This window comes from Anneissia japonica, unplaced genomic scaffold (assembly GCF_011630105.1).
Source record: "Anneissia japonica isolate Jap-2015-1 unplaced genomic scaffold, ASM1163010v1 scaffold287717_len1600092_cov198, whole genome shotgun sequence".
NCBI lineage: Eukaryota > Metazoa > Echinodermata > Crinoidea > Comatulida > Comatulidae > Anneissia > Anneissia japonica.
The window spans coordinates 563,640-591,356 of record NW_022755469.1 but is presented as its reverse complement, the minus strand read 5'-3'; the positions used below and the strand labels follow the sequence as shown (position 1 = coordinate 591,356).

Below are 27,717 nucleotides of genomic sequence, written 5' to 3'. Positions count from 1 at the left end.
TTGACTTTCCTACGGTAGAATTATGTTGACAAATCATTACACTGAAGCAAAATTTAACTGTATTTATAAAATTGAGGCATTGAGGTAGGCATATCCTATGAGAACTCGAGTTCTTGTGGAGTCAGGGTTTAACCTCGACTCCGGTAGCATAAAGGCAAGTTCATAATCATTTTGATGGTTTGAAGGGTGTGGTTTGGGCTATCAGTCTCATCCAACATGTCACAATTTCAGTAGAGCTATGGAGGCCCTAGATAACATACGGGGGTTATTTATCAAGAAAGACTGTATGAAAGACTTTTAAAAAAAATATTGTATTCCTTTTTTAAAAGGATAATATTAATTATTAACTTCAAATAAGAGACAAATTGAAACAATTTAGTGTTCGTTGATTTAATAGTAAACCAATAAAAAGACACCGTATTCCTTTCTTAAAAGGATAATATTAATTATTAGCTTCAAATAAGAGACAAATCGAAACAATTTAGTGTTCGTTGATTTAATATAATACTAAATTAATTTTATAACTTGTACCCTCCAAAAAAAACAAAAAAACAAAAACAAAAAAAGAAGCCAGTCCCTCAGTTTCACGGATAACTTATACTGCACTACATAAATTTACTAAGTAAGACATTCAAATATTAATGTTATTATTCAAGTTAAAAACGCAACACATCATCATGAATTTACAACCACGTCTCTGCATCAGGTTTTGTGAGTGGAGTCAAGTATATAAACGCAGCAGAAATCAAGTATATAAACGCAGCAGAAAGGCAGACAAAATAATTAAAAAAATGAATGGCTGGATAAATGAAGGAGTGAATGTTTGAAAGAACGAATGGATAACTGGATGAATGAACAAATAAATAAATAAATTATTGCAGTGAATAAATATAGTAATAAGTTATTAAATAAATAATTTTTAGCATATTGAAACACTAGAAAATGGTCCAATGTTGTTTATTATTATGCACCGAATCCAAACATAATATGTCGCATCTGCTACAAATTCTCCTTCAAATATGTATCTTGTGCTGTTCAAAATCCATGCTTTTGTGTTATCAACAAAGGCCTCTTGGATCCAGACTTCATACTGAATTTCCATTTCATGTTTCATAAAATATTTCAGGTTCCAAGGTGGTTGCCAGAATACTTCTAGACTAACAATATCTGCGGTCTTTGTCACTTTCTTACACTCCACTTCTTGAACCTTCCATGGATACAACTCAGAAGCAGATGCGTCAATACCTTTGTCTGATTTAGCTTCAGCCATGGCTTTCTTCAGTTTACTAATGAACGACTGAACATCCACAGTCGTATCTTGGTAAATTCTGAATAGCCATTCTGGATCATTGCAACAAAGGTGTAAAGGCACCTCTGAACTACTTAAAATTTTGTTCTGTTCTTCAAGAGGTAAGTGATCAATTCCCCCAAATTCTTTAGGCGCATTCCTATGAAAAACTGTGTTCTCCTTGTCCATATTTCGCCAAGCAAAGTAACTGATCTCTAACCCGGGAAGGGAAACTAATGTCTTATATGGCCTGTAATGTTCCGGGTTGACAGCATATGGAAAGATCTCCACTAGTTGAGCACCTTTTGGAAGGAACATCGAGAGAGCGAGAGCAGAACCATGAATGCCTATTAAGAGATTAGCAGACGAAATCTTACGAATTAACTCTACTAGACTAACGTCTTCGAGATACATCAACTGGATACTGACGCGCAGATGTCTGGCCAATTCCATCACTAATTCTCCTTCATTCAATATCAATCGATTGGTTTGACGTCCAATCAAGATTCCATTTAGTTTATTTTGCGAAAACTCCTCACTTGTTACACCTATTTTACTTTTCAAATAGGCTGTGAAAAGTTCAATAGTTCTGGCGGTGATTCTGAAATTACTGAGGGGTCCTTGTGGTTTTTCGAATCCATACTGGTACCAAGTGGTCTCGTTGGATAAGCCAATAAAAGCCTTCTCGAAACAAACCAGGGCGTTTCCCGACTTATTTAGATCGTGTTTCAGTAAAGGTAACTGAGATGAAAATAATTTGTACAAATCGAAATATTCTAGCTCTTTGTGTCCGTCAAAGAGAACAAGACGAGTGTTGGATGTGTTGATATCATAATGAAGCTCAGACAGAATATGAAACAGTGGCAAGAGATCATCGTGGAAAACGTGCATCAAGTTAGAAGGATTGAATCGGTTGAAGATTAAACTGTTTCCTTGTAAAAGAAAGATTTTGTCGAAGTTTAGAATAGCCTCCACTGGTATATCGACGTAATTGAAATACTGGGTGTTATGGTTCGGCACAGATGATAGGTCGGCAAGTGCTGGACTGAATCGATCGCGAGGAATCCCTGACTGCATGGTTTTGGACCCGTGAAAGAAAATAAACTCTTCATATCGAGGAATGTAACACAGATGACGAAACTTACAAGTTCTATCAATGTTACTCTCACCTCGACACCAACCAGATGTTCCGCCAATGAGTATGTTTGGGTCAACTTCTATGAAGCCAGGGTGACTTTCCACGTTTTTCATAGCAGTAGAGCAGTTAGCATCAATGGCTGTCAGTCTCTCATTAAGAAGTTTGTTCTTGTAACTCATGAACGCCAGGCCAATAATTCCAAGAGCGATTATCAACTCGTAACCATTCATTTTAGTACAGTACACGTACGACGTAACTCTGCCTAAATACACCACAGTAACGATTCCCAATAATAATCTTTAATTTCTACAGTCTACTTTTGTTAAACGCGGGCATTATTTCATATGTTCAGCCAGTTTCGAATAGATTACCACATCATTCAATACAACGTTGATTAAAACGCAATTCTCAAATCCTTGGCAACAATTAAGTATTCTAGTGCCGCCATCTTCGCACACGTCACACGCTCTGCATAATCTACGTATTCGACCTGCAAAATATAAACAGCAAAAATCAATAAAAAATAGTTTAAGTGAATAATATTTTCCATTTAATGCATTATATTACACCTCATTGAACCAAACTTGAGTCCATCATCTCTGGTTAAAACTTGATGAAACAAATTTTCTTTAGTCGGTATCTATACACACAGAAATGTAGCTTTGGTTGATTCGTGCTTCTAAATTTTAAATTACAAAATACGTACCTCATAACCTCTTAAAAAATAGCGCAGTTATAAGCTGGTTTCTAATGCAATCATGAAATATTAACCGATTGGAAATCGCCTCTTAGTAATATAAATTAATACATCTGCCATTTGATACTATAAAATAATTTATACAATATTTCCATGGAAGTATAAAAATATAAAATCTAATCTTATACTGTACTGCAATATTCTTTTCTCTGTCTTTAGAGAATCATAAAAATAACTCCATGCAGTGCGCCATCATCATCCACCACGATGATATGTCATGTACAATTGTACATCGAATTATTCTTCAGCGTGCGTTAAGCAACCACTCGTGGCAACACGTTATAATCTCTTATACTGATAACACTCGACTATCTTCCAATTCCACTAACACGAACATTTTAATTCAATCACATGAATAAATTTGCATTACATTAGTTTAGTCACGCATGCGTTAACATCCCTGGATATATCTGCGATCACAACTCGCTTTTATCGATCATAAGTGATTCGTGAATAGAAGAAAACACAAGAGCTACGAAGAGAAACAAAATTGGTTTACAATATGGCATCAGAGGAGATTGCAAATACAACTGATACTGCAACAGCAGAAAATGGAGACGGTGAGGAAAAAGGCAATATTGAAACGGCAACTGAAGCAGAGGATATAAATGAAATACGAGCTGTGTTCTTGACGGCGTTTGGTGGTCTGCATCGGATGAAAGTCCAGAAGATACCTGAACCAACTCCTCTGGAAGGAGAAGTTGTCGTACGTGTGAAGGCATGGTACGTTACTCCGTAAATGTTTTCTATGAATGATTTTAATTTCTTGAAAATAATAATGAGGAACATGCGTACAAAATTATGAATATATTGTATTATTGTTATCATAATCATTATCATCAACATCATCATAACTATTATGAGTATTATTATTATTAATAGTCTTCTTATTATTATTGTTATTGTTATTGTTATTATTATTATTATTATTATTATTATTACATTATTATTATTATTATTATTATTATTATTATTATTATTATTATTATTATTATTATTATCAGCAGCATTATTACAAGTTTTTGATATTGTTATTCCCAATTCAATTCAATTTATTCCAGTAAATGTTAATATAGCAATAAAATACAAAATATAATAAAAAAAAAGATGAAATGGACAACCATAACAAGCACAAAGAGCTTGTACAAACGTGGTGTCCAATACTATTTAAAAAGTTAAATAAAATATGTTTAAAATTAAAAAGCATTCAATAATATAATTGAAATATTTCAGATTAGGATATAATACGAAGATGTATAAAATTCAAAATAATATAATTGAAATATTTCAGATTAGGATATAATACGAAGATGTATAAAATTCAAAATACAAAATTAAAAAGAAAAGATACCAATAGGTTCTCGACAGGGTAAGGCAATATTACAGTATTGCGAAATATATAACATTATAAAGGCATAGAAAAAAGAAAATCGGAAGTGTATTTTAAATATAATCGCTGAGTAAATTAATTTTATACAATTGTTTAAAAACGTGATTGAACACGCAGATTTTAAGTCATTATTAATGTTGTTCCAAATACGAGGCCCTGAAACAGCAACACTGTTATTGATAATGAAAAATAGGTGAATCTTCGATGATGGCAATTGAGTAAAAATAAAAAATAAAATATTTCGACCTGCTACCAAAATTATATAAATTACTACAGAAGAAGACCTGAATATTACTAAAATTTGTTCCTCTGAATATATGACCACAATTACAGTACCGATTTCTTGATTTCCAATTTACAAAAACAATAACAAGGATTTACAAGCAGAAGAGTTCTGGATAAGTATGACAAGTAATAACAACAACTCTGTGTAACTGTCAGGATGGCCGAGCGGTCTAAGGCGCCAGACTCAAGTAAAACTTGCTTTGTATACTGAAGCTTTGGGAATTCTGGTCTCCGAATGGAGGCGTGGGTTCGAATCCCACTTCTGACACTTCCTTTTTTTTACTTTTTTAAGGGTTCCCCAAAATCCATAACACAGCTTCTCTTAGTCAAAGGTATGAAAAAAGCCAAGTCTATTACTCCACGCTTCACCAACCTTTAATTAGGATTATTTTATAGCATCATAAGAATAATTTATAACACTAAAAGGAACTTTTCTTTGAACTGCGCCATTTCCTCCAGATTAGATATGAAATACTGGGCTTTGTACAATGACAATAAACTTGGCATATACATTAAGAGTGTCTACTAACTAAGCTGCACCACATATTCGTCAATTTATTCAAACAATCAAACATTTAATCGATCACTCGGTCAAATACGATGCATGCAATCGTCACTGGAATATTCACCGAGACTGTAAGTGGAACGGAACAAGAGCCTTCGAAACACGTCGGTAATATTACTACAAAGACGAATACCAATGGAGTTTCTTTTTTTAATGTATTAATCAATATTAATATGCCGATCTGCATTTGAGATACTGAAGCTATAGGTTTTTACATTGGAAGAAGAAAATTAACACGAATAACTTAAGCAGCCATTGATACGATAAGTGCACTAACGCCCATGACGTCATGAAAGTGCAATTTCAAGCCAGATACTTTGTAAAGATAACTAAAACCAATTTGCTTCTAAATACATTAATACTATATTGTACAATCTTATCTAAATATACTACATCACGCTAATGTTGACAAATTTAAAATAGGTATTTCGAGCATCTAAACAGCTCATTTATCACTGGCACTATTAATGAAAATATACTGTAGCAGGCGCTTAACTGTGTCTGCGCATGCCCATTGCAGTGTGTGAAATCTTTCTTGATTACGTCACATTGGTGAGCAGGTAGTCTTAATACATTTAATATTATTGGCAAGGTTATAGAATTTAAATAGTTTGAATATTTGACTAATTGCTTAGTTGACATGATCTATTAGCAATAATATCGTCATCTCTTTAACGTGTAGCCTATTATAAAACTAGGTCTGTTTATTCCTTTAAAATACGGTCAATGGAAAATAATAGGCTATATAAAATACATATAAATCTAATGTTCTGTATTTTTAATACCAGTTAAGATAGAGCCAAATTTAACTTGATTCATACAAACGAATTCATCGTTTTTCCCCATTAATATCTAAGTGACACACACGTCCCTAAAGCGTAATTGTCTGTTTCTATTATAGGCTAAAATTGTTTTCGTATATATTTCTGTAAATGGGTCTCAGCCTCGCTTTCTAGATTTTCATATTAAGATACACAATCGACATATTCCGTTTGAAATTCCGAATCGCAGAAATGTATTATCCTGGAGATTTTCGCTTCGGTTAAGATGCATTTATCATGAGTACTGTGTCTACGGTGATATGAAAAGGTTTTAAAATCTGGCTATTGGATCCGCCCCTGTCGGTATAATCATATGCCCAATTCATTAATTCACTATGACTTCAAGCGTTTGCTGTATCAACTATTCAAATTTAAATTAAGAAATTTCTTGTTGAGAAGTACAATAAATACATTTACTTTACCGTTAACATCACGAATCTACGTTCATTGAAAAACAGGTCGGAAAAAATCAGAAAAAAAGTACTATTTGCGTAAGACTTACGTCACCATTAACTAGTGTAAATAAAGAAAATAATGAATCTGTGTAGTAAATAACGAAATGTTTATGAATAACTCTTAGCTTGAAAAGGTGACTAAACGTTGCGCACCAGAAAGGTCAATGCGTGCCCGGGGGCCTTTGCGAATGGCCAATATTGTAGGCTACTATTTCAATAACAACTCTCAGTATTCTTCCGATACACTAAAGTAGGATAAAGAATTATCGTTACAAGCGAAATCACTTCGAGCCCATGTTTATCTTTCTATTCTGTAAATAGGCCTATACTGAGCTCAATCCTACGATTGCCTAGGATGCAATTCGTAGATCTTGATATCGAGACGCGCTCGTATACGTACTTATATACGCGTGCAGTTATATGACATGAACAGAATACAACTTTAATGGCAGAGTTTTCAGGATATGGAAGTTACGCTTCTATAATGGCAAGGGCATTAATTAGTAGGCCTATGACGTTATCTTGTATTTTAGGAACATAAGAAAACAAAACATAACAATTTCTCCCATAGGCTCTCCTACCACCCACACCATACATGCGTAGGCTTTGAGGTTATCGTAACTGAATTTATCATAATACAGTATAATTAACTATTGAATGATGGTAAATATTATTGTCATATTATTTATCATTCATGCTACGTAGGCGTAAGTTTCAATAACATAGGTGAATGTAAACAAAGTGTTTAAATCTATAGCTTGTATATTGATGATGATAATAATAATGTTATGAAATGATTACGATAATGATGACGATTATGATAACATGGCTACGATTATGTTCCTGAGTACGAATACGATGTTTAATATGATAATGTTGATGACAACGATCATATGCAACTGTAATAGTTCACATATGATAAAGTCATCATCGTTTTAATCGCGAATTTTATATATGATGATTTTAAAAACTTATTACTGCACTTTAGAAATATAAACCGAAGGGAAATAAATGAAAAAGCCAACGCCTTACATAATATTCGCGCGAACAAGTTACACATACTCGCACATTCGTACAGGCTCAAAATAGCGGTATTGATTGAGCAGTGTTGATGATGATGTTGTTGCTGTTGATGTTTGCTGCTGAAGTCAGTCAGTGAAGTTTTTGTTGCGGTCTGTTGCCGTCGGTGCTGCTGCTGCTTTTTGTTCTTGTTGCTACTGTTTGTTGATGTCATACTGCTGCTATGTTGTTGCTGCTGGTGGTAGGCCTACTGTTGAATGCTGCTTGTGGTAGTCCCTACTGTTGAATTTCTGCTGGTGGTACCTGTACTGTTGTTGACATGTTACTATTGCTTTTGTAGTTAATATTGATGATGATGATGTTATTACTGCTGTTGTTTATACCTATGCTGTTGTTTCTGCTTTTACTGTTGCTTTTATTGTAGTTGTTGATGTTTTTGTTGTTACTTTTAGTAGTAATCTTACTATCTATAGGTATGGTTTTAAGTTCGAATGGTTTATGGGATGAACATGAACAAAATCTTGTAAGTAAACCAATAATATACGTACTGTTTGTACCGATTTGATCCGTTATCAAAGGATCTTCCAACAGATCCGTTGATAATGGATCAAAAGGTTACAAAGAGTATGTATATTATTGGTTTATACAAGAATTTGTTATCTGTTTTCAATTCTTTGGATTCATCAATTAACAAACTCTAACAAGGTTAGATTGTGATTGTTTTTTACAAACACTATTGTAATTATTTTATTTTTTGAATATTTTTTGAATATGTATTATTTGAATCTGTTAATCTATAAAGAGTAAGTGAATTGATATTCAATTGTTATCGCTCATCATTACGTTCTTTTACGTTTGACATCATTTGAAGAACCCAGTGGCACAATCCCATTGTAAATTGAGAAATCCTGAAGTAAAACATTGCATTGCAAAACATTAAAATACCTTCAAATGCTTCATTTTATCAGAATGATATTATTTTGGACTACACAAAGGGCCTTCAAACTTGTTGACAGTAACATGCTGAAGGCGAATTCCGAAAAGGACCACATTCGCGTCACATTTTTGTAAAGCATCTCAGTTGTGTGTGAAACATCTGCTGATCATGACATCTTTCCAGTAAACTATGAATTCTTTCCGCTAAATGACGCATCGGCTCAGTACAGCTTTGCGAAAGAATTATATGAATGATATATTGAACTTAGCAGAATAAGTGCAGGTGTACCAGCAACATGAATCCAATCTTGTTATCATAAAAAAAAAGTGTCATCAACAGAAATGTGACTCGAAAACTAGTCACAGCGTCCATGTTACAAACACCTGGCAAAAATGTTAAATTATTCTTTCTTGAATGAAAATTAAATTAACTTCGGGATACAATGCGTAGCATTGTTTTTGACGCGTTCATCATGACCTAACCAATACTACAAGACTCAAGAACGTAAAATCGTTCATTACGGATCATTTTGAAAGAATTCGAAGCAATACGTTGCTGAGCCTTCCTGAATCAAGGTCGTTATAACTCTGCAGTAGATTGTAAAATATTTTCATACATAATATGACAAATTAAGGCCTCATGATTCCACCTGCGTGAACAATGCCTATCAAAATATCCGATCGAATCGATAATGTAACTCGTCTTGTGTTAACTTGAAATGTAAAACCTTAGCATATGCGTTGGCGTATGTCTACGATCAACTTAAAGAATGTGAGAATTGTAACATGTGTCGTTGATCAATTTCAGAAATAGACGATAGTAGGAAAAGCAATCGTCAACAATTAATGAACGATACAACGCTGACTTAAACCATAAACTGGTAAATGGATCGTGGGAGAGGTGTTGAAGTAGCGAGCCTCTTGGGTACAGTGGATGGTGAAAAAACTACAGGTTCTGGCCACTGGAGAAAAACAATAGTGGAAATAAATTAATGAAAGTATCCAGCGGTAGATGCAATTATGCGAATGATCTTGATGGAGTTACACTGCACAGTAATCATATTGTGGTAAAGATATGAGAGGCACTGAAGTAGTAATGCAAGTGATCATGTTTGAGGTAACAGTATGATCATCAGATGGAGAGGTCCAATATGGTTGTGATCATTAATGGACGTAATAATAGTGTGCGCTTGTAAGACACGCGCGTGTCTCTGGTCCATGTTCTGATTGGTCAGTTGTTAAGCTTGATTGACACTGCAGAAAACTCCATTTCATTGCAGTATGCAGCCTCAATATACTGCTATTGACATTAATGTATACTTAAGTGCCATTTTTAGTGTGCAACCTCATTTACTGACAGTTGCTGTCTGCGTGAGTGCAAATTTGATGCAATATGCCTCTTTACCTAAATACATTTGCTTACATTTAACGTATGCTAAGTATTCTGACATAAGAATGATTTTCTAATTCAAATAAAATGTGTTTTTTTCTGCACTGCTTTAGTTTGATTTGATATCTGTGCCAGCATTTAATCAAAGCTGGATTAAGAGGGGTGTGGGAGGCTAAACAGGCTATAGCCACCCCCTTCTAAATTTTTATCAACATGTTTTCCTTTGTACTGTAAAATAATAGCCTAATTTTGAGGGAACCATAATCCGATGGAGGTGTTGATTCAAACCTTCATTTAAGAACCAGATTAAGTTTTATTTTCATGTTCCTCTCCAAACGTTATCAAGGTATTCATTTGTCACTAACACTTGCATAATCGTTTTCCTCATAGCTAAATTCACATGAAAATTTAATCTTGAATAAAATATCAAAGAGACAGCTGGCAATCATCCATTTCTCCTGAGTTTACTTGTAGATATTCTGTGATGACATACACCACTGAAAGGAATGCGTAGGCGTTTATTAAAACTACCTTACGTCCATCAGTTAAATTAAAGTCATAAATTTAATCTCTTGCTCATATAAAATTTCAGTTAAATTATTAAAAATGAAATAACAGTAAATACTAAATTATAATGTAGAGATATAATATATTGTCCTTTATTAGATACGTATAAAATAACAATCAAATATTTGCTAATAGATATAGAGATAAATCCCTTAATGTACTGATGGTGCCAGGACTTGCCTTGGGGAGGGGGTGGAGATAAGCTGTCTGATAAAGTGTCTAAAAATTTCCAGTGTAGGTCAGTGGGGTAAAGAGAAAAGTTGTGGTGGAGGTCCAGGGGCTAAGACCTGGCTATTAACTGGGAAATTTTGTGCAATTTTAAGCAGGGATGTAGAACCAAGTATTGTGCCCCAAAAATTGTATCCAACATTAGTTTGACCTGTTCAATGAGGTCTTATCCTGACCCAAGCTGGTAATGCCACTGCTACTGCAATACTGTTCTGTTACTAATTAGATAATTAATTATAAACTGGATGAAATTTAACAGTTATATTCCTGCAAAATAAGTATCATAGTTCCAACAACGAGGATACCTCTATTTTATGCATTTTATGTATTCCTTGTTCATTATATTTCGAGGTGCATTGTAATTTCCTGCATTGATACAATAATAATCAAAATATTTTTCAAAATATTAAATGATTAAAATTTGTTTCATAAATAGTGAAATCTATTCAAAAACACAGATACTAAAGTGACATAAAATAAAAGGCTACAGCAGAGATGAAACTATAAAACCTACAGTTCAAAGATCGCTAATAAAGAAAATGTGCTATTAAGCATTAAATTACATTTTTTATTGTGTGAAGTTATGAAACATTATCTGATGTAATCCTCATGTTATAGACAGCGCATGTCAATCAGGCACTTAATATCTGCCCAGATTATCAAATTTCCTTTGACAAAAAACTGTGTATGCCCATATATAGACATGATGTGCCTATATATGCTCATGATGTGGCTATATATGGTCATGATGTGATGTCATTATTACCATATGTAGGCATGTCACATGTTTCCATCAAATCAAGTTTGAAAGTCTGGACAGGGCTTAAAAAACTACCCAACATTCTGATTATTGTTCCCTTCATACATTATGCTAACTTCATAACAAACCCAATATCAATAAGTTTTTTAATTGTTTAGTACAATTATTTACTGTATTAATAGAAAAAATTAACATTTAGTTTGTTCCCACAAAAAATAATATTCAAAAATACAAAACCTCTCTTTAAGAGGACACCCTATTTAAGGAAGACACACCCAACCCTTATTAGGGGACACCCCTACAGTATTAAGGGGAAACATTTTGTTTTTATCCTAAAGGTGTATCCTTAATAGGGCTCTACTGTAATTAAACTTTTATGGAGCATCTTTGGTGTATTTCACACCAAATCAATCTAATCCACATAAATTCCACATATTTATTCAAAAACACTCACAATTAAAAGACGACATTACTGCAAAAAGGTTACAGCCAAGCTAAAACTATAAAACAGAAGTTCAAACATTGCTCAATAAAGATATGCAACTGACTGTTAAATTACATTTTTTATTTTACGCAGAGATGAAACATTACCTGATGTAAGCGTTACGTTGTAGACAGAGGAATGTATACACCAATCAGACAATGTAATGACATATAACATTCGTGCACTGGAATTATTTCCTACATACATAATGCTACTTATTGAGGAACCCATACGCAAGCATTCAGTACATATCAATTTTCATATGCATAATAGCAATATCATTTGTAATTCTTGTTGTAGAATTAGTTTTTTCATATTTTCCAAAAATAACTAGCATAAGTTATATCTAATGAAATAATCAATATTCAAAATAATTCATGAAAAATTAAATGTATGGAAAATCTAATTTATTATGAAAAATTAAGGTTACTTAGGTTTTATTAACAACAATATAAAATATAACAAACAGCAATGATATTAATAGTAAAGCCCAGTCGAGACTATCCAATTTTATATGTCCATATACAGTATAGTCATGATGTGCCTATATATGGTCATGATGTGCCTATATATGGTCATTGGATGAAGTCATCTTGACCATATTTAGGCATGTCACATGATTTTGTCAAATAAAATTTGAGAGTCGGAACAGGGGTCAAGATTATCCAAGTTAATAACAAAATCTATATAAAATATTATTATAATAATAATTTAACAAAATAATAAAAATAAAACAATATAAATAATACCTGTTATAAAAATAATAATGTACAATGTTTACCTATTTAACCTACAAAACCAAACAAGACTGTCTGTTTCAAATAGTATTCAGAAAAAAGGAGTATTCATTTGAGAGAAAAATTGTAAAATATCAAATAAAAACGAGACACATTAGATGATTAGAACACTCTCGGGGAAGGTTTTACATTTTATTTATCAACTTGACAAGGATTTTTTTTCCCAAGTCCATTAAGCAAATCCATTCCGGTTGCTTACTCTAATGCAGCATTGCATATTTTACAGCTACAAAAACACTAAATATCACATAAACAGCTTCGCATACAGCATTTGATGCATTGATCTTCTTCATGCTTATATCCACAAATGTCAAAAAACATGTTCAATGGTCATCATCAGTTCAAGAAAATGTTTAAATTTTTCTATGTACTTTTTTGGTATGTGTAATTTATCTATTTTAATCAATATTTTCATTATTCCACATTGCTGTGTACATGTTCAAACAATCGATTTTGAAGGTGTACATTATACCAAATCTTAACATGTAAAGAATACTCTTCTTGTTGATTTTTTTTACTTTTATCAATTACAGGTTCTTTTCTGATTATAAGACTAGTTATGAAATCAACATACCTTTGATATTGTTAATACTTAAGCTAGGATTGTGCAGTAAAGAGGGAACTTTGTACTATCTCCTCCCACAAGCTTACCGTAATTTTAAATATCTTGGTAGTTAAGAATTCAACTTAACTACCAAGCTACTGCAAATTATTAGCTTGTGTAATATTTTCACTGACTAGGTTAGCATAATTCAGTATACCTATTATGTAAAGCCAGAGACCCACTGTCCCCGATGGCCGTCGTCGACGCCATCCAATGGAGAACGCAGTGCCATAAAGAGCACGCAGTCGATCGTCTTAACCGATGATCTGTTCAGACTGTTCCCGACAATCAGCAGACGGCTGGAGTTTGATTCGTCGGCCAGCGGTCGTACGAATGTCGACATTCGACCGGCGCAGGGAGTTCCCGACTTAAGAAAGGGGATACTGAAAGAAGATATAACCCTCATGAATAGCTGAGTAATGAATTATTCAGAGAGCTATAAATAAATGCTTCAAATTTCACTAAACCCTCTTCATTTTGGTAGTGCAAATTAAATAGGATGAAACTGAAAAGGGTTCTTAATATAAATTTCCAGAAAGTCTGAAATATTACTGCATTACCCATTTTCTCCTCCTTAATTTGCCATTCCCCTCCCACAACATCCTCCATCAGTTTATCTTTAGATATGCTGCTGGTTCATTATACATCTATTACATATATTATGTACATGGTTGAGTAATGTAAATTTGTGCATTATATCAATACCTTCTAATTAATTGAGTGCTATCCAATGTCATATAACCTAGAACAAATACCCAAGTGGCCTTCCATAGTTACAGTAAATCTAGTTATTTTTATATCTCAAGTTACTATTCTAACTCAAGAATGGTTTGTTCCTAATTCATTGCACAGTGCATGTCTCTATATTACATGCATTCAAGTAAGAGCAGATTGAAAAGATTTTTCTTTTTTAATTTGAAAAGATATCAATATATTTAAATGAAGCGATTAACTTGGGAGTTCTCTATCTTTGTCACGGCAACTCAGTATTGATTATAGGTTTCCTGTGTGCTGTGGCTTGTCTGCTGCAGTTTTCAAGCAAAATAATCAACTAAAGTAACTTAGAAGATGAATAAATTAATACTGTACTATGGTTGTGCAGTACTATAGATAATGCCAGCACTACCAATAATATTGATACCACTATTAAATATTCCAGATTTAACAATATTCTCTTTAAATATTTATATACTTTAAAATATATATATATAATTACTGTACTGGAAAAATGCTAACCTAAACTACAAAAATATGCAAAAATGTATACCATACTAAATATACCAGACTTCCAACAATATAACCTTAAAATATTTAAATTATATACTTAAAAAAAAAATAATATAATTACTGTACTGGGAAATGCTAACCTAAACTACAGATAAAGCAAAAGTGTGCAAAAAGTGTGCAAAGGTCAAATTATTATTCGTGATTTTATGTATCAACTTAGTACAGTGTGCTGTTCTCTCTTACAATCATGCAAAATATATTTTATTTAATGTATCCAAGAGATAAAATTCCATTTAAAACCAGATACTAGCCAGGTTCTTCAGCACAAGAAGATGAAAAATAATTCTCAGACTGCACATCTTATGAGCGTTTGTATTTTATAACATCTTATTATACTGTTCTACTCCACTGCAGTGCCCATAATTCCTATTTCAGGTCCCAGGATATTGAATATAAAAGACAGTATTCAGTAATATGAGACTACTACATTTTTTTTTTTTGCAAAGCAATCGAAAAAGAAAAAAATGCATCAGAGGACGAATGATCATCTTAAATGTCAACCTCATTATCATTTGATCAATGCCTGTAAAAAACTAAACAGAATAAAGGACTGGAATTTTTAATACAAATACTTGAACGTTTGAAATCAACAACAAATTTATATTCCTACTGTCCTTCACATTTGTCATTATTTTTTGTCTTTCGTGGTTGTTTCTCACCTTCATTGTCATTCCATGTATGTATAACTATAATATGTTCTCCAATGCTATACACAATTGATATGCAGAGTACCTTACAAATTTTACATAGTACACATGCTTATACACAATATAATTAAAATGATTGATTAAATTAATTAGATCAATTCTATCAAGGTCATTAAATGTTACTGTTCCTATATTTTTTATAGCGCTGATAACATATATTTATTCTTTCTATTTCAATTATAGTATATCATTTAATAATTTGTTTACATATATTTTACATTATTTCATTTTGATGACCAATTTTTAATTAATTGAGTTATTTTTTTATTGTGGTTTTGTAAATACACTTGACCTACCTATTCTTCATTTTCTCAATAATGCTAAAGGGTCTGTCTTAAGTCTCCAGCAAATTGCGGGAGTCTCCCGGAAATAGGGAAGGCCTCCCACACTCCCGTAACCAGACAAGATCCTCCCGGAACCCATCCTCTGCAAATTTATTAAATCTGCATTATTTTGCTACCGTATTACCCCTTTATTATAATTATTCTCACGGAAATCAATGTAGATTGGTATCACAATAAGCAGTAAAACAAAAATGACTTCTTCCAACTTAGGACTGCCTGCAATCCTTGCATTCCAATTTTATTCTTAGTATTACAATTGAATATCTTTTACCCTTTATATTGTTCTTTTGATTAATTTCAGCGGACTTAATTTCATTGATTTAATGCTACGCCAAGGAGCGCTTGAAAATCCTCCTAGAACACCCCTTGTGATGGGGTTTGAATGTGCTGGTATAGTGGAGGCAACCGGAAAAGGAGCTTCAAAGTTCCAGGTGAGTTGATCATAACGATACAAGTAGAAAATGCACGCACATACATGTGATTTAATGTGAGCATGAATTAATCCTGTTACAAAAGTAAACATTCTAGCTGAAATTGAACTAGAAACAGAACATTCTGGCATGTAGTAGATTATATATACAATATTTGATTTGAAGTTTTTCAATCAGATTTAAATGTTATGTTGAATTTGAGATTTAGGAATTTTAGTGGTTGATGTGACTCGCTGAATAGATGACAAGAACAGATTGAAGGAGTCACAATCACATTAGCCTCTATTAATCTTGCCAATCACGTTTCTAAGGTAAACATTAATTACAGTCATGTCTCGTTGAATGGCTGTGAGAAAATGCTAAATATTTTGTTAACATCCAGGACACTTGTCAATTACAGTACAGAATGATGCTCTAAAGTCATATTACCAGGCAAAGGCCCTTGATAATATATGAAGATAAAATATGAAACTAGGCCATGGGACATAAGACAACCAGTTGGTGTATCCAGGAATATTGGGATGGGGGAGGGGTTGATGGGTGCGTGAATGTTAGGAAGGGGGATCAATGAAGAGAGGAAATGTTAACTGGCAAAATAAGGCAACATATGGTGGCTTTTTAACCATGGAGGAATTAGTTTAGATCCTCCATGTTTTAACAAACATCCAGTAGATGGAGTGGGGAAATCCTTTTTGGGGGTGTGCACTGAAGCCCTCCGTAGATACACCACAGTAAACAACGGCTTCCAGCAAAAGTAATTCTAAAAATACTATATGATTGTTTGCTATCATTTTTTTAATGTAATAATAACATTAACAACTTTATAGCACGGTGATAGAGTGATTGTTTTTAAACGTTACGGGACGTGGTCCGAAATAGTGACAGCAGCTGAGCGTTTCTGCTTTCGCATGCCAGCAAGTATGAGCTTCGAGGAGGCTGCATCGCTACCAATGAGCTACTTAACTGCCTACATGATGCTCTTTGACATCGCTTCCATCAAAAGTGGAAAATCGGTCCTTGTTCATTCTGCTGGTGGGGGTGTTGTAAGTTTTATATTTCTATTTCTGGTATCTGTTTGCTATCATTAATGATTATGGCGAGTTGATTGGCCGAGCGGTTAAGACAGGGGAACCATAACATACACCCACAAAATCTGCTTCGAACAGCACGCTCGCCTATGGTTCTGGTGGTAGAATGTGTCTTCTCGGATAGGGAGACAATTGGATCGTGTGCACTTTAAAGAAACCTACGAGAAGAGTAGGGGGTTACCCTGGTGTGCTGGTCCATTTCAGCCAGGGTCTGTCAGGCCACAGAAGTAGCATTTACGTCACAGCCCATGTCAGGTATCCTACCTGCGAATCCTTCTACCACACTAAGTAAGCAAGATCATACACACTAGCTACGTAGTAACTCAAGAAGAAGATCATTAATCTTATCATTTTTTTTTAATATATATATTTCTTAATATCGACATTCAACTTTATTGTACAATGAGGGTGGACCAAATAAAAGGTAATTGTCACGATAAGGTCAGTGCAAAGTGTTAGTCATATAAATCATGAAATATCAACGGCGGTAATTGTAGTCTATAAAAGAAAAAGGAAAGACAATCATAAAGAGCTAGTAATATGAAACTCAAAGAAAAATGACTTAAGCCGGTCTTACACTAAGCGAATATATTCGTGCGAATCGAAAGCGTTGGTTCATACACATTCACATTTCAATCGGGAGTTTTCGCTTCAGCGAAATCAATAGTTCGAACTGTTTCTACATTTTGTGAAAAGAAAAAATGCGCAACTAATCAGAACTCAGGAAGCAAACCAATGCTTTTGATTCGCACGAATGAATTCGGCTAGTGTCAAACCAGCTTTAAGATGGTGCTTAAAAGAATTGACAGATGGAGCAGTTGAACATCCAGTGCGATTTACTCCTGAAATCGAGCAGAAAATTCAAAACTCCTAAAACCGAATCATTTTAGTGAACACAATAAATGGCTTTATAAAAATTAGGGTTGTTTCTATCATTTAATTGCATAATTTCAATAATTTTAGTGACTTCTTACAGGGCACAGCTGTTTCACAGCTCTGCAAGACTGTGGAAAATATACAATTATACGGAACAGCATCAGCACATAAGCACGAAGCCTTACAAGGACAATTCACTCACTTAGTAGATCGAGCCACGCACGATTATCATCATGAAATTAAAAGGTAACGTACATATCTTATTTATTCATATCATTATAGTTATGTTAAAATATAAAGGTTGTCACTTCTAGAAATATATTTAAATGTTTACATTCTGTATTTTAAAGTGTCTGTTATTATCATTAAAATTGTTATTACGGTATTTATACAAGAAAATACAGGTGAGTTAACATTACATTAATTCTAATTCCTTTTAGTTTTGACCTTGTTGCACTGCTATTTTTGTCACATGACCTTGTCACATGGTATTGTACCGTAATAACCAAGTACATATTCTGCTTTCATATACAATCGTGTTGCATCATTAAAATAGCCAAATTTAATGCTTTTAAATTCTAATAATTAATTCATACCTTAGAGTCTTAAGTTAAATAATATAACTATAAGATAAAATAAAATAACTATAAGAATATCATATTATGCATACATGAATATTGTATTCTGTATAAAATTTATATTTGTATATAGTATTATTGTCTCCACTCCCTTAGAGAATTCCCCACAGAGAATCGAGGGTTCTAAACGATTAGCTTGTCTCCTTCATTAAATATGGCTTTTATGGCAATTATAATAGAAATATTAAATATGAAATTGGCATCTGATGAAAATTTTCCAATTAAATACTGTACATGTACTACAAGCAATTGCAATAATTTCAAATTGATCTTTCTGGTTTCAAATTTAATTTGAATGTAACGTATATATTATATTTACTCTAGAGTTTCTAATAAAAAAAAAATTTAATCAAATACATAATATTGCAAGCAATTTACTATTTTCAATTGAACATTTTCGTTCCACAAATTATTCAAGATTTAAGTATTTCTGGTATCATGAAATATGAAAATACAAAAAAATTGTTAAACTGTATATTCTATATAATAATCACCAGTGTTTCTCTTTGAGTGTAATTTGCATATTACATAAATTGCAGTTAAATTGGCGTGTGAATACGCGGGTGAGTGGAATGTAAGTCGTTGTGTACTAATCTACAAAGTGAGTCGTTGCATGAATTGTGCAGTAGATGGATTAACTTGGAATGATAGCAGGTCAATCAACTATGTCTCCATCCTAGTTATTCTCCAAATTACCAAATGCTGACTGTATGGACACATGGACATGCAAAAGCAAATTGTATGGCGGCAAAGCTTTGTGCTTCCAACCGAATAGAAACAGTCGGTGACCGGAGACATGTGACCTTAATTTGATGCAATAATTTAAAAATAGACACAGCAAAGTATTACTTGATATAGAAAAATACCGTTTCTTTGTGGTGTTCCTATTGTAAGCCAATGGTAAAAAGTTGAATTTTAGTTTGAATTCCAGTAAACCACTTTAGATCGCTTGGAAATTGAATGGGCATGTGGGGTTTTCTGAGGCCAGATTAGGAACTTGTCATTAATCCAACCGACGCGAGCTGAGTGGGTCACAATACAGTGGCGGTTTAAGGAATTCAAAATGTTGGTGGGAGGGGGGCAGGGAGGGACATTCACAGATAGAGGATGGTGAGGGAAGAAAATTATGACACCTCCAGATGGCTGGAAATGGCACTCTCAGACTTAAATTAAATTACTGTAATATGATTTTATTTTCTTCTCCATTTTTTTCATAATTTTAAAAAATTTAGGCAAGGGGGAAGGCTCAGGCTGGCACGCTCCCCCCCTCCACCCACCCTTGAATCCGCCACTGCAATACAAATGTAACGTACCACATTTAGGCTCACAAAAGATTAAAATATGTCCATTCTACAGCCTTAAGTAAGATCCACTGAAAACACTAGAATGAGTATAAGAACATCATTTTGACCAGACCATTTATTTTGCACATTATGTTTGTGACATCGTTTCAAAGCCATATGTATTCCTCAAGTTCCTACTTTCATGTTAATATATGTAATTTAGAGAGAGGTGCACATTGTGTTGCCTTATCCAATCAACCAAGTTCAATTTACACTATCAAGTTATATGTGATAAATCGGACCTCACCATGCCAAGGAATTTAGTCTGATGTTGAATCCAGGGAGTGGCGAAAAGGGTGCCCACTCCCCGGCAGCAGCTAAAAAATCCCTAACCAAGTGCAAAATCATTTAGTTAATACCAGATTAAAATAGATAAAACTCTGGCACACCCCAAACCCATCCAATCGACCAGTCTCCTCCCCCATGGTATTAACTGTAAATTTCTCCATTGCCACTTGCACGAACCTGCAACAGCATCTTTGATCCGATACTGCAACACCGATATTATTTGATTGATTGTTTTTTTTAAAGGTCTTACTAACCGCTTCTGATTGGCAATTAGATGTACTGACATATTCACAGGTAGTTGAATTTAACGTAATGTATCAGCATGTGAAGACTTGTGACAGGCACTATAAATTATTGTTCATATCATTAAAGTCACCTTAAACCCTGCTGCATACCAAGGGAATTGAGTTACGTACTGTACATGCGCTCACTGCCGATGGTGAGAAAAATACTGAGCTACTTCTTCACACGCTTAGCATTTTTCAACAGTTAATTTAGTTACATATTCTACAAACTAAGTGTTTTTTTCAAGACACATCTTCAATACACATTTGGTTTTGCAAGGCTAAACATATAACAGTGATACATTATTTGCTCATTGCCCCGTGAGACAGTTCAGTTGAGTTTGTAAACAAGACTGGAAGCTAAATTCTTTCATGCGAGGCAGGATTAACCATCTTAAATTTCATTCTTTCATTACATCATTCTTATCATGGCACTTGGCTACAGTAAATGCTTTTTAAACATGACAGCCGTTTGTGAAATCACCAAATAAAAGCTAAAAAATAAAACTCTTATCATAAACAATAACAGAGCAGTTGAAAATATTATGAGGTAAAATATTGTGAGTAAAAACCATCCTTTAATCAAACAGAATTTTATGGACAGTTACCATGATGAAAAATGAATGTTATGGCCTCCACTGATTGAAAGTAACACTCTTTGAAATTAAAGCGATCAATTTGTCTCATTCTCAGTAAAATTTATTAATGCAATTTTAAGCTACAGTATCAAATGTTCGAAACATTACTCATGAAAGTATAAACGCATTCTGTTTTCATTAGCTATTAGCATCTTGAATTTCAATTCAACAGACTTAATACCAAACTGGATTTATCTAATGCAAATTTATAATTTATGCTTAAATATCAATTACAAATTGGTTAAATATCATATTTATTGTTTGTAAATGTAAATACAGTAAGTGTGATAATATTTTTTATATTTTGTCCATAGTTTTACATACTTAATTTTTTTTTAAAGTGACTTGCCTGTACACAACTGAATACAATCTGTGATCCTCTAAAAGTCATATTTATTGTTTTTACTGTAAATGTAAATACAGTAACGATGTTCAGAAGGGTGATAATAATTTTATATTTTGTCTGTAGTTTTACTTATTTTTTAAACTATATTTTTTTTATGTGACTTGCCAGTTACACACCTGAATACACACTGTGATACTCTATAGTCTCAATGTTAAGCCCCTCTCCCACTAGGGTGCTCTCCCACTAGGGTGCTCTCCCACTAGGGTGTTTTTCAGCATACAAATTACTGAAGTTTGCCGAGTTGCTAACTTGGCAAAAGCTCGTAGGAAGATTTAGGAAGCTCAAGCAGAATGCTTACCTACTCGTAGCAGCTCTGAACTCGCGCCGCTAATTTTCAACATGTTCAAAATTGGCACTATGTATGTGTTGACAACTCGTAATAAAATTGAAGAACTTATTGGTAACTTGTACTGTAGAGTACCTGGGGTACTCCTACCTTGTACACTACTTGTTACGCTTGTAATAATGTCGTAAAGCTTGTATTAAACTCGGTGCTTCACTCAGAATAATTTGTACATAACTCGTAACCAACTCCATAAGGTTGTACCTCACTTGTGGCTAACAATAACATGTAGTACAGTAAGCTTGTATAGAGGTCCTTTCCCAAGTGAATGAGATGACGAGTTTCACTCGGGAAGTTTTTAACCACTGATCTCCACTATAATACCTGGATTGCTCATTAGCTGGTTTTAGTGAGGCCACTGACGCCATGTTGGAGAGCCTAAGTGTTGCACTAGATTAGAAAAGTTTCTTTTGGCATTTGTTTAAATTATAGATAAAAATAAATTGTCGGAGGCAGGCCTCACTTTTTTCTGTACCAGGATTGGCCGATGAGCAATCCAGCTACTATAGTAGAGATTGGTGGTTTTTAACTCAAAGGAATGGTGCGACCCTTGGATGAAATCAACTTAAGTGGGAGAGGGGGTTTCGGCTATGTTCACACTGTTCAGGGGATTTATAATTATGTTATATCCATTCTATATAAGGGCATATAGTGGGTACCAGTATTTGTCACATAAACCTTGAGAGTGCAGACAGAGCAGAACAAAACAAAACAGATATTTTTAATTTGCAGAGTTTGCAGAATTTTAACCCTGAACCCTGGAATTGGAAGGAGAGTGTTTCCTCCAGGAATGGAACCCAATACAACACATCAGAAATAATGGCATTATACCAAAAAGATACTTTTTAAATTATGGTCACTCAATACATATCAAGCAGTCCTTTAAGGTTCACACTGTAGTTGAATTTCTTTGCTATGACTTACTATGTTATTAATATTATTTGTACATATTGTTATTGATATGTTGTGGTGATACTTACCTTATGGTATACTGTATAAATGCTTTTAATTTGTAGCCTGTCACCAGATGGCATTGATGTTGTGCTAGACTGTCTATGTGGAGATGACACCAACAAGGGTTACACACTCTTGGCACCTATGGGCAAATATGTTCTGTATGGTAAGTTCAATTAACGGCAATATAAGCCTTGTTGAAAACTCTTAGAACGTGTTATTTGTTGTCAGGTATGTTCAAGAACCCAATTGGTAACAAGCTTTCTTCTTGCATAAAGGGCACATAGAAAAATTTGTTAGATTATCACTCCTGCCTGCGAAAAAAAAAAAATTGATAGGGGAATAAAAAAAAAAAAAATTTTGCCGCATCATTTATTTCAACAGCATAAAAAAAAACAATGCAATTTTGTGACATCTTCTTTAAAAAACAATAAAGTTAAACCATTTTTTTACAATATTTGTGCCAAATAAAAACAGTCCCTCTCTCATCGATAAAAAAAAAGCAATATTCTATTAAAATATTCTTTAAAAAAATGTCCGCCTTCATAATTTCGTTTTTTTAAGAGTGATAATCTAATTAATAATTTTTTCTATGTGCCCTAAGTTGCCACCTTTATCTTGCTGAAGATTCTGTACCAGTCAGTGGCATAGGAGTAAAGTAGGAGGCCCTTTGCGGGGCACCAATGTTGTAGCAAAAAACACTACATAGGGCGGGGACGGGGAGTGGCTTTGGAGGGAAACCCCCTTCCAGCATTGCTGGGCCAGAGGATAGGTTTTGAATTGATGATTACCTGTGTGCAAATACTTTTTTCTGAAAAATATCCACTGCTGGCACTGTGTCTGTGCCACACTCCTTGTTGTAATACTAGCTTAGCGGGCATCTTGTATACAGAAGGCCTTAAAATTTCTAGGCCTAGGGGACTAGGCCTACGTCGATGCAGAGGCAACAATAACCATAACCACCGGTCCGGTGTGCACCGCATCGGAAAGCCGGTGTAGCCTAGCACTAACAACTAGGCCTAGCCTAGACCAAAACAGAGCATTATTATTAGTCCGTGGTAAATACCCATGACGGGGCGTAATGTAATTTATAAGGACATACAGTATGATAAACAAGGTAATAATACATTAACTCCATTAGGGTACAACAAATCCTAAATCATAAATAATAAATCCTAAATAATATAGGCCTAAATTGGAACTTACCGCGCGACAACTTCTGCATGGTTTTTGCGCTATGGATGATCGCAGATCGCTGGCAGATCGGGGTGTAGGACGCCCTCTATCAGTTGTCACAACGCGTAAACTTTTGACTGCTCGTGAAACTCATTCGTGTTTCTATGACAAATTAGTGTTTTTACTATTTCATAACTTAATTTGAATTCTTTTTTTCTCTCTTTTTTTTACAGGTTCATCTAACATTGTAACCGGAGAAACGAGAAGCTTTTTGAGTTTCGCAAAATCAGTAAGGTGTTTAGCTTATTATCAGTCCAGTCAGACAATTTTATATTTGATAATATTTTCTGCATAATGTTAGAAATTGTTTCATAAGGGCTTATGGCTAATGTCCAATAATACATTATTATATACTCACAAAATGTAAACGTTTTGCATTTAATTTTGTATATATTGATCCCTGTTTCAGTGGTGGCAAGTGGACAAGATAAATCCCATCAAACTGTACGAAGAGAATAAATCCATCGCTGGATTTAATCTACTAAACCTCGTTTTTGAACAAGGCAGGCATGACTTACTGAGTCACGTGATGGCGGAACTCATCCAAATGTATAACCAGAATAAAATCAAACCTATTATTGATTCAACTTGGGCCTTTGAGGAGGTAAGTAGGATGCGTTAATCCTGACTAACTGCTCTGTGGCGATTATTAACACCTCCAGTGACAAGCAACACAGCGTTTTACCCAATTACTGTATTAGCTTATTGAAATTTGTGTTGATTTTTATTAAAATGTGTGTTTTTTTCTTTCGAAGATCACTGAGGCAATGCAGAGAATGCACGACCATAAGAACATCGGTAAGATTATATTGAACCCCCACCAGGAACAGCGACGACAATCATGTCACGTAAGTCACGTTTGTATTGTGTTTGTGTTTCATATGCCCCCTCCCAATCCACCTCACTTTGTTTGCATCATTATTAGTTCTTCGCGTTGTTTTTTTTTTTGTTTTTGTTTGTTTGTTTGTTTTTTTTTTGTTTTTTTTTTTTAAAGAAAAGCTTTACTGCATTAAGGAAAGTTAAATAGTGAATATATATATCAGTATTTATATGGTGTTGCGTCAAGAGCTATTAGGAATGATGTTTTGCCCTGATGTGTTATCCAACTGCAGGGGCGGATTTGGGGGGGGGGAGCGGCCCGGCCCCGCCCCCCCCCTTTTTTGGGAGGTAAAAAAAAAGAAAAAAGAAAGAAAAAGAAAACAAATGATAGACTAGAACGCCTCAAATGTTATTTTCTGGCGTTTAGAACACACAAATTTCGCGGGGGCATGCCCCCAGACCCCTAGGACAGTGTTGTCTCGATCGGCCCAACTTTCGGCCCCCTTTCGCCACCCCCCTCCTTTTGGACATCTCTGGATGCGCCCCTGTACTGAATGCTCAGTAGGAATACGTTCCCAATTCACGAAAAAAATCTCGCAAGTGATTCAGGTGAGAATCGAACCCACTACCTCCCGATAACTAGCCTAGTGCCTTAACCACTAGACCACCGAGCTTGCGCCTATAATTAAATCAGCCAACCTAAAATAAAAAGGGACATAAGGAGAAAAACAAAATCTGTATTATTTTTGGCCTCTCCGATTACTCATCATCCAACATCACCCCTCCCATAACCTTCACTTTAGACAGCTCTGCGGGGTTTATGTATTGGTTCAGTGAAGACTAAAGAAAAGCTATACAAGAGTATATAAATTGTAGGCCTATACTTTAGTCTGTAAACTAAAGTACAATTCATATACTCCTTTATATAAATAGTATTGTTTCACAGTACGCAATTAATTTGTCTATTTTATCTTTTTAGAATGATGTTCGTTATGACATCATCATGCCAGATGTGTATAAGAGACAGGAAAAAATCAGGGTGATGGAGTAGTGCTCTTGATTGGATCTTAGCTCCTGAAAACGAAAATATGAACCAACGTCAACATAACAAGTACAAGAAGACGCATTTTTAGTCGCACTTTTGAAACAGCACAATGGAAAGTTTATTAACGATTTGGTTAACACTCATTATACTAACATTGCTTCTTATGTGTTTTATTTGCGGCCGCAAATGTTTCTCTTTCAATACGTGGGAATGAATAAAATTAAGTATACCTATCATGGAATGTTATTTTTTCAAGCTGGTGGATACCGTCTACACATTTACGTTAACACCCTTCAAGCAATATGGATTAAATACAAAAACCAATGATATTGCAACTCGGAAAGTACAGCATCACCTGTCCTAATGAAACCATTACTCGTATTTAGCATGATGAATATGTGGTTAATGGCATAAGAGTGTCGGCAAAATGCTGACACAGTGGCCATTAGTGACAAAGCTCTACAACTACTGACATTATGATAAGTAGTCCAACATGGAGGGGAGGGTTTAATCCTCCATGTTCGAAAGAGCAGTCTGCCAAAGGTATAATGCAATAGGCATTGTGCTTTAATAATACAGCTCTTACTCCAATTAAATACCACTTCTGTGCCCAATTGTCTAATAAGCAGCTTTGGCATCTAATTAGAATAATAAAGATAAGACATTTGTTAATTTAGTACCACAGAAAAGTAGTCTTTAATTGGAGAACTCTTTAATAAGAGGGAGGCCTGAAATCCCCTTTTGTGATATTCATCAATGGTGGAAAAAAATATTTCTAACTTACACAATGTGACTTTTACATTGACTTTAGCAAATCATAATTTTTTTAGAAAGTAACTGAATTTATAAATGGATCCCTATTAATGTAATATAAGTCCAGTACTGGTACAAGGTGTAGCAAGCAGGTTTAATCACAGATATTCAATTATTTCTCTAGTCTATGTTGCAATCAATGATTAACAAAAATCAAAATGTTTTGAGGCATATGAAGCCATGTTTTTGTTTACCTCATTTATATAATTTTTTATATAAGTGCAGTTACATTTCTCAATTTATGCATCAACTTGATTATATAACTTGTACACCTACAAATACTACACATAAATAGACAGACATTATCAGAACAGGATTTCGTAAATAATTTCCATTCCAAAGTAACTTATATTAAGTAGATGGTATGGATAATAATGTACATTAAATATTACACCTCACATGCATTTCCGTGGCAACAGTATCACATGATTGATAATGTGAGAAGAAAAATGTCAGCATGTATTAGCAGTGAAATGTGCAGGATAAATAATCACTCAGTAAATACTCCAACCATATTGATTGAAAGTGGCATTTCTATCATTCTAACTTGCATTCATCTGAAAATCAAATTAAAAATCTAATTATTCTGACTTCTCCACCATGTGATTGGTCACTGGCTATTGCAAACGACCTATTATTGGTTCATTCTACAATTTACATGATAATGGAAAAAAATTGCTGCTTGAATGTCT

General features: G+C 34.1%; 2 protein-coding genes and 1 non-coding gene across 5 annotated transcripts; 2 read left to right on the top strand and 1 right to left on the bottom strand.

Moving 5' to 3' along the window:
- Positions 1–374: 374 nt before the first annotated feature.
- On the bottom strand, positions 375–23,258 carry LOC117123480 (protein O-linked-mannose beta-1,4-N-acetylglucosaminyltransferase 2-like). Of its 3 annotated transcripts, none has more exons than XM_033269417.1 (2): positions 23,139–23,258; positions 375–2,916 (listed from the first exon to the last, which is right to left on the bottom strand). In XM_033269417.1, the coding sequence occupies exon 2, from the start codon at positions 2,654–2,656 to the stop codon at positions 920–922; it is 1,737 nt and encodes a 578-aa protein (XP_033125308.1). In that variant the 5' UTR covers positions 2,657–2,916; positions 23,139–23,258; the 3' UTR covers positions 375–919. The 3 variants fall into 3 exon arrangements, with proteins under 3 accessions (XP_033125308.1, XP_033125310.1, XP_033125309.1); XM_033269419.1 differs by lacking the exon at positions 23,139–23,258 and adding an exon at positions 3,317–3,453; XM_033269418.1 differs by lacking the exon at positions 23,139–23,258 and adding an exon at positions 3,133–3,273.
- On the top strand, positions 3,534–26,218 carry LOC117123451 (synaptic vesicle membrane protein VAT-1 homolog-like). The gene is made up of 9 exons (XM_033269366.1): positions 3,534–3,906; positions 16,125–16,254; positions 17,082–17,297; positions 18,319–18,464; positions 23,175–23,278; positions 24,522–24,577; positions 24,758–24,952; positions 25,104–25,196; positions 26,147–26,218. The coding sequence occupies exons 1-9, from the start codon at positions 3,686–3,688 to the stop codon at positions 26,216–26,218; spliced, it is 1,233 nt and encodes a 410-aa protein (XP_033125257.1). The 5' UTR covers positions 3,534–3,685.
- Trnal-caa lies at positions 5,010–5,126 on the top strand. The gene is made up of 2 exons: positions 5,010–5,047; positions 5,081–5,126. It is a non-coding gene; the product is annotated as a tRNA-Leu (tRNA).
- Positions 26,219–27,717: the final 1,499 nt, after the last annotated feature.